At 40.7% G+C, this 8277-nt stretch overlaps 1 protein-coding gene across 1 annotated transcript; it reads right to left on the bottom strand.

Annotated features, from left to right (window-relative positions):
• Positions 1 to 716: 716 nt before the first annotated feature.
• Positions 717 to 5850, bottom strand: LOC140561085 (eIF5-mimic protein 2-A-like). The gene is made up of 12 exons (XM_072686007.1): positions 5766 to 5850; positions 4755 to 4828; positions 4467 to 4643; positions 4285 to 4379; positions 3407 to 3472; positions 3182 to 3317; positions 2937 to 3046; positions 2190 to 2360; positions 1942 to 2088; positions 1493 to 1631; positions 1288 to 1410; positions 717 to 1193 (listed from the first exon to the last, which is right to left on the bottom strand). The coding sequence occupies exons 2-12, from the start codon at positions 4816 to 4818 to the stop codon at positions 1162 to 1164; spliced, it is 1260 nt and encodes a 419-aa protein (XP_072542108.1). The 5' UTR covers positions 4819 to 4828; positions 5766 to 5850; the 3' UTR covers positions 717 to 1161.
• Positions 5851 to 8277: the final 2427 nt, after the last annotated feature.

Here is an 8277-nt window from a genome sequence, read left to right as displayed (position 1 = left end):
ATAGTGATGGGAGGTACAACTAATTTTACCAAAGCTAGAGAAACAGGAATCAACAATTAGTGGGATAATGTGCAGAACTATAGTTTTTGCTGCTAGGGAAATTCAGTTGTTTTAATTCAAATTTCTTGTCCCTGGTTTTAGTGCAGATTTCTGTTGAGCTCCTTGTACATCAAGTTCCCATTTCTAAAAATACAAAAAGCAAAGCAGTGACAGTTTTGTGCACTAGAGCTTTTGTGCCTTCAGTGGGCCCATGTCCATGAAATCATGGTTAATACTGTCATGAATTTCAATACCATGGGCACAAGAGGAGAGGGGGAAAAAAAAAAAAAAAAAAAAAAAAAAAAAAAAAAAAAAAAGAAAAAGAAAAAACCCAAAGCTTTCAAGAGACAAGCAGTACCCAGACCACTCTTAAATTGTCTTGTAGTTCAGGCTTCACTGAGGGGGAAACCATGTTAAACAGTGCTGCTGCTCAAGACTGAATAATCGACAGGTGACCTCACAAAAGTTAAGTACAGTTTAAATGTTGAACTTGTAATTAAATCTTTAACTATCTATAGTTTGATTATCATCCACATCAGATCTGACTAACTGGAGTTATTTAACAAAGAAATGGTATAATTATTTGTATATCTAAACAGGGTGCCATTTGTAGCCATTAGATTTTTTTTTTAACCCAATTAAAGAAGGCCAACAAAAATAAAGTAAACTTTAAACACTTGTTAGTCCCACAGACAAGTTTATTTTTAGAAAAAGAAAAACATTATGGATCCATTGTAAACCAGACATTCTCCAATAAACCAACACCATTCATACATCAAAAATGAAGGTGGTTAGGGAATGTACAATTTATGCATCACATGACACTCCTGGCCCATTTCCTGTTCACAAATTAAGCCTGGTCCACACTAGGAAGTGTTAACAAGCATGATTTAACCCAAAGCTTAAATATGGATCAGAAAAGGTTCAAAGTGAGATAAAAAAAAAAGTTTTAAAAAACAAAACCATGTTCAAGCCCTTTAATTACATCTGGGTCTTATGTTTAGAACACAGGAAGTGAAAAAAAGGGCAGGGGCACTAGAGACAAGCACATTTGTAATAAAACATTCTGCAGCTTTCGCTGCTACTTTTATTTAGAAATGGCAGGTCCAGACTTGAGGCAGCTCAGTCAGCTTCTTCCTCTTCAGACTCAGACTCTAGAAGAGATCAATTCCAATCAATGCATATAATGGGTACTTTGCCACATTATTGCATTTGCCAAACATGTAGACCAAATAAACCTAAACTTACCCTCTTCAGCATTTTTGAGCCACTCCACAAATTTCTTCATCTGCTCAAGGAAGACACTCTTTCCTTTGGATAGGTGAGCATCATTGTACCACTTTAGAATTGCCTCTTCACTCAGGACATCCGCTGTTCAAAAGGTAAAAATAAGATCAGTGGATTGCCATTAAATATAGCACATGCTTTCACAGTTGAAAAGGTGAAGACATACCTTTATACAGTAGCACCACAATTTTTTGGAAGGCCTTCATGAAGTGGATGTTGTCATAGCAGTACTCCTGAATCTTTAGCAGTAGTGTGAGTTCTGATGAGCCCTGGGAGGTGAACGCCTTCAAGAGAGGGCTGTATTGCTAACAGATAAGAAACCAGTTATTTAAAAAAAAAAAAAAAAACAAACAAAAAAAAACCCCCCCAAGCCCACACAACCAACCCACACCCTTATGGATTCACCTCCTCCCATATTAGTTATCCAGAGGAATACAAGATTGGTTAATGTAGCATCAAGTGGTGCTCAATGACTTTTTGCAACTGTAGTGTCTAGATATGAAATCAAGCCAGATGACTGATCCAGGCTTGTACTGATGTAACTGAGCATAGCATGAAGGGCAAGACTACAATTATGTGCCTGTAAGAAGCATGCACTGTACACCAAGATCTTACCTTCAAGTGTTTAATGGCTTGTTCAGTGACCAGCTCTTCCTTCTTGTTCCATTCCACTGAGCTCATCACACTGGTCCAGACAAGTCCAATCATAGTTTGCTCAGAGATGTCAGATTTCTTCATCTCTTCCCTGACATAGACAACAATCTTAAGAAAAAAGAAAAAAAAAAGTTAAAGTTTAAGTAAAGAATGAATATTTCACAATTAAGACACCATGGTGGGGCAGGGTTAACCAAAACTTAGTTCACCTCTTTAAAGGACTCTCCACGAGACATCTGCTCTTGGAGTTCCTTTTGAAGCTCCTTCCGAGCTCCAATGGACTGCTGATTACGTGCAAAATCTGAAAGTTCCTTAAGCCCTGCATCAGTGAAGTATTTTGAGAAGTGGTCACAGCTTCGCTTGTTGGCTGGAAATAGCTCCTATGAAACGGAAACATACATGCTGAGACATTTTTGTAGAGGACAAGCTTCAGAGAACAAGAACCCACAGCAACAAATGCAACTAAAACATGCGTGGCATGACTTGCCATCAATTAACAGCACAATAATGAACAGGCTAGTCTTATGGCTAGAAAGCCACAAACCACAGTTTGTAGGCATGTGATTTCTGTGGTACAGAGGGAGTACACTTATATTAAAATAAAAAATAAATAAATAAATAAATAAAAAAAAAACCCACTAGAAGCCAGGTACAAGTAGGACACCAAATGATTCTACACATTGCAGGAATACAAAGGTGCAGCTATCCATGAGCTTGGTCATCTACTGCATTTTGAAGCACCAACAAATTAAGACCGTTCACATTGTTCTTGCAGCAACTGATCACAACTCACGAAGTACCAGCAACGAGCTATTGCAGGCCAAGCAGTGCTAACCACAGGAAACTGCTAAGGAGGAACCGTATTTGTATGACTGTTTATTTAAAAAAATAAATAAATAAAAAAACCACACCCAACAATGCCCCTCTTTAAGCATAAATACATGTATGGGACTCACCATCAGCCTATTGTCCATTCCAACCTTACGAAGACTGGCAGCAACTGAGTTGATGTCCTTCTCATTGATCCAGGATTTGAACAGTTTTACAGCAAAGGCAGCAGATACACCTGAAAGACAGCAGTCCCAAGTTATGCAGCAAACCAGAGAACAGTGAATTGCCAAGACGTGTGACCAAGTGGCTCAGACATTACTTAGCTCACTCAACATTATATATTTATATACAAATAAAAATACCAACTTACCTTCTTTCACAAGGTTCTCATTGAACAGACTGTTTAGGATTGAAGCTGATACATGCCCATTAGCCAACAGGATACCAGTCAACATGGCAAGCTTGTTGCGGTCAGATTCAGTGAACCCTTTTAAAAACAGCAGCAGCTGGAAAGGCATGAAATAGTTAGACATGCAGGTAAATACCAGGTTATTTAGCCATGGGACATTTTAGAACACAGGAACATTCAAGATACCTTCTTAATCTCCTCTTCAAAACCTTTCTCCAGGTACTTGTATCGCCTGATTAGCTTGTTAAAAACCTACAAGAAAATTGGGAAAGAATGAACCGAAATCTCCTGAACAATTATTTCAAGGACTTGAACATGCAAGACACCATTTAGCCCCTACATAATTCTCCAACCACTGCTCTACTAAGTGAGGTGCCACTGGGGACAGAAACCACTGTTATGATTGAAATAGCACAGCCCAATTACAATTTCCAAGTTGACCTGGCCTGGGAAAGCCTAGTGTGGGTAAACCTTCAGTCCTCACAGGCAACAGAACCACAGTGTTCTGCTTCATTAAAACATTAGCTAATACACAATGATCCATTCATTCAGAACTGTATGATAAACTTGAACTAAAAGGTTTAGCCACCATTATTCAAATTGGAAAGCCTTAAGTGATAAGTGCAGTCAATCATGCTCATTTGTAAAGCCATGTTATGTGCTTGGTGCCATAGCCAGTTCAACAAGTGAGGCAGCAACTAAAACCAATTCTAAATCAGCCACTGCCAACACCTGGAAATTAGAGTTCAGTACATTGTCAGATCACAGGGAAGCCTGCCAACACTGAACCTGTTCTTCTGCAATACCCAAGACACTGCTCCAAGTCATTCACATTTTTAGTAAAACTCAAATAGAGCACAAGTTTAGACTAAAGTAGTGAGAAGTTAGTTCTTCACTGCAAGCAGCAAACATACTTGAACTAGAGTTGTCCTAGCTACTGTAATCTACTCAATATCAAAACTAACTCTTAAATCTACTGAAGAGCATTTGCAGACTTTTGGCCTGATCAGTGATGTGCACTTCATTAACCCACCATAGAGATGGTCTTATATGGTAGATCTTACCTGAGCATATGCTTGCATAGTCTCAAGGTCCTCTTGAGCAGTGAAGAGGCAGAACTCTGTTCGTGTCACGTCATCAGCCAAGGTACCACCTGGAGCTGAAACACACACAAAACAAAAGTCAATTTGTTTAAAAGTCAGTAACCACACAATATTAGTAACGTAACCAATTCAAAAGCACTTACCCAGCATTCCACCGGCCACCAGGATGTCGAAGAGGGTCTCTGCATAGCGACGGTAGTCAAGCTTGGCCCCTGAGGAGTCAAGGAACTTTGCAACTGCCTCCAAATCAGTGCCAGATTGATTCAGTCCTTGTACAATACTTTCTTGAAACTGTGCAGGGTCAAACCTCTCCTTTTCATCTGAAAAAGGAGAAATCAAGACATATCTTCCTTATTCTTATCATATCTACATCCTCTTACTCATTAAATAAATAAAAACTTGACTTTTGGGGATGTGGGGGCAAAGATTACCTCTTTTTCTAGTTTTGAAGCGCTGGCCTGTTAGCGTCGGCTTCTGCTGCTTTTGATTACTCATAAAAGACACTCTGAAAACAACAACAGCAGCAGGTTAAATTCACACAAAAGCAACGTCGCCCAAGCAGTCGAGATCAGGGACAGCTTTTTACTTTCTGGACCTTCTGGGCTGTAGGTAGCTAGCTAACAACTTGGATTGTCCTTAACACCACATCAAAATATGCCCCCGGCAGCATCTACAGCAACATCTTTGGATACCCTAACACACTTGAGAGTAAACAGAAGGTAATAGTGGTGCTTAATGTTTTGTCAATTTGATAGCATTAACTCAAGACCGTATAAACGCCCGAGAAACCCGAACCATCATAAAGTTACACCAGCGCATGCGCAGGGCCAAGTAGCACAAATCGATAGGCAGCACGACGCGACAAAACACTGGGTCTACTGGGGACACGTTGTGGAATAGTTGGCTACATTTTCTAATGAGCTATAATCAGCTATACCGAACATACTGTCATCGGCGGCTAGTCAATCGTTCCAGTATTACCAGACTTGGCTATAGGCGTTAGGTACCAACACGGCCGCTACGTAACGTTGGAAACAATAGCTAGCTTAGCCGCAGCTACGAGCTAAAGTGCCAAGCCAACACGCTGCTTTGCCGTTTAGCCGTTGGCTAACATAGCTAGCTACCGAAACGCTAAACTACAGTCCCCGAGAACACAATACTGATAGCTAGCTACGTATAAAAAGTATTATCTAGTAGAACTGTAGCCCGTGAACTCCGCGTCTCCCGTAAAAACACAGTTGTAAACGAATTTAACCCAATTCAGACCTCCAGTTTTCTGGAAACCCAGCACTTTCTTCCTTGTCTGATGCTAGCGCTAGCTAACTAGCACTAACTGACTAAGCCAGCGTCAGTCCAGCACGACGAAGCTGTGTAATAACGTACGGACAAAACACAAACAAAGGTGTTTTAAAATACCAAAGTGACTTATTAAAAACACTCACCGATTTTAATTAGTTGATCAAAAGGGTTAAAGACGAGACAAAGACAGAGCTGAAAATGAGAGCAAACTGTCCGTGATCATGAAGCGCAGCATTCATAAAGGCTGGATCTCTGCATTTTATAGGGGGGAAGGTACCAAAAAACGATTAAGGGATTACAAGCACGAGGGAGTTCTCCTCACACATTTGACTATCATGTGTATAAAATATGTGCTTCAAATAATACTTATTTTTTAGGGGAAAGTTTTCTTCTATTAAAAAATGCACGACATTTTTAGGTCACTATCCCCCCCTCTCTCACAGATGGCAGCTTCCAGACTCGTCCTTAGATTTTACGTCAATCATGACGATGCATTGCTTAATTTCCCGATTTATGTGTGAGGGGGCTGAATCATCGTGGGTGACTCAAAACAACACGTTCAATCCTGTAAAATGTCCTCTGTGTTAGAGCTGGTGGTGAATGTGAGGTTTAGGTTTTAAACGGGGCTAAATGTAGTAGCGCTGTGGTGGTATTTCCAGCCTGTCTCCGTGAGAGGGAGTAGAAACGCCACAGCAGGACACAGTGTTTTGATAAGTGGAGGCAGGCTGGCGAAAATAGGAATTGGTAAAAAGAGAATCCACAATAAACAGCTCTTTCTTGTTCTTACTAAACCCTAATATCTTGATTTAAAAATAGGGTTAGTGTATCGTTAACTTTCTCACTGTGGGGGGCTTTTCTTTCTCTGGCAAGTGACCTTATGCTTTGTTAATGACAAGCAACACTTCTGAGTACTTTTCTTAGAGCTGAGACCAAACTTGGTCTTCCCGTGAAAAGCAGGAAATCATATCCGTCATGTGTTGGTGGGGTAGGCAGTCTGCCAGAGGCGCGCTAGTTTCAGTGATACTCACCTGTGGGTCTGATCGGTAAACAGTACATACAGAAGCCTGAGCCTTGACTCCACACCAGGGATTCCCCAGCCAGACTCCAGCCTCATTCCTCTGCACATCTTTGTATTTTTTACATGATTCAGCAAAAGATTAGTTTGTTATTTCAATGAATCAGGGGTGCTAAACGAGGGAAATGAGTGGAGTGAGGATGTATGAGAGAGATGTATGGTAGATGGGAGTATGGTACTGTGATCATTCTCTCTCTTCTGAAACCCCATGTAAAAAGGCCTGTGACAAATTCCCCCACATTTAGGGATAAGCTGTATCTAGAACACACCAGACAGAGTGTACACACCCAGCTAGAGAGGGCGTTTGTTGTAGAATTAACAATTAACAGTACTGATAAAGTTTTGTGTGAATGTTGGCCATTATGGTGGTGGACAGTTACGCCATTCAAGCTTACGAGAGAGAGAGAGAGCTTATTGTAATAGTGTGAGAAACAAGAGGCAGGCACACTTTTACAGAAGCCGCGAAAAGAGTCTCTTGAATCGCCTTGTTTAATGAGGTCTATTCAGTCTACTCTCGTTTAGGCCCACTTATTTTATACTGCACTACCCACCTTGTTGTTGTTTTTTAATGAGACACACAACAACACATCATTTATTTACACCAGTCCTAAAGATGCAGAAACAGAAAACCCTGTTTAATAATAAGGGATAAAGCGAAGTTGGTAGATTGGTGTGTAAAAATGAAGATCAAAGAATAAAGCCAAAATCTGCCCTTTAAGTTATATCATACAGATCCTTGTACTCTGATGAAGGTAGTAGTGTTTCTGGGCAAGCAAGCAAAGCAAGTTCTTGGGTGGAGTGCAGCACACTATGTAAATGTGTTCCTGTGTCCCACAAACAAGAATTAGAGGTAAATGTTGTATCTAAAAAGTGCCCCTTAAATACTCTCCCAAGAACTCTGTAATGAGGATGTACTGAATGGTCAGTGTGCAGTGAGTTTTTCACACACCTGCAGAGTTTGAGCTCTGTGTTGTCCTGTGTACAGTGTACAGTATATGTTGACTGACCCTCGGAATAACATCAAAAATGCTGTTTGCAGAAGTATTCAACCTTTAGTGCCGTTAAGGCTTGAAAACCTGGAAAGCCTAACTTTACATAGATGAAAGGTGTCACAGCTGGTCTCGTCAACTTTAAAAACACATTTTCTTAAACCCCCTCCCCTGATGTTAAGCTCCACTGGACTGCGATAATTCTGTTTGTCTAGCCCATGTAGAGAAGTACTTCCAATAGAAGAGGACTCTCTGGAGCAGATCAAATTGAACCAGGTGACACCATATCTAATGCCACACATGGGCTAGAAGGGTATAAGGCACCCCAACATGGAGCAGTAGTGGAACTGTGTTCTCTAGAAGGATGGTGCTCTGTCCAATACTTCTGGGATGAGTTGATCAGTTAGGGGTGAGGTGGGGTGCTGATCATTCAACATCCTGACCTCACGAACGCTCATCACTGAATGCAATCAGATCCTCACAGCAATGCTCCATACTCTATTAGTAAGCCTTCCCTGGACAGCAGAGACAGTTACTCCAACAAAAGCAGGATAAACTCTTTTTTAATACCCTTGATTTTAGAAGAAACAA

The sequence above is a fragment of the Salminus brasiliensis genome, chromosome 8 (genome assembly GCF_030463535.1).
Source record: "Salminus brasiliensis chromosome 8, fSalBra1.hap2, whole genome shotgun sequence".
In the NCBI taxonomy this organism is placed as follows: domain Eukaryota; kingdom Metazoa; phylum Chordata; class Actinopteri; order Characiformes; family Bryconidae; genus Salminus; species Salminus brasiliensis.
The sequence above is the reverse complement of the archived record's forward strand: the minus strand, read 5'-3'. Positions and strand labels throughout refer to the sequence as shown.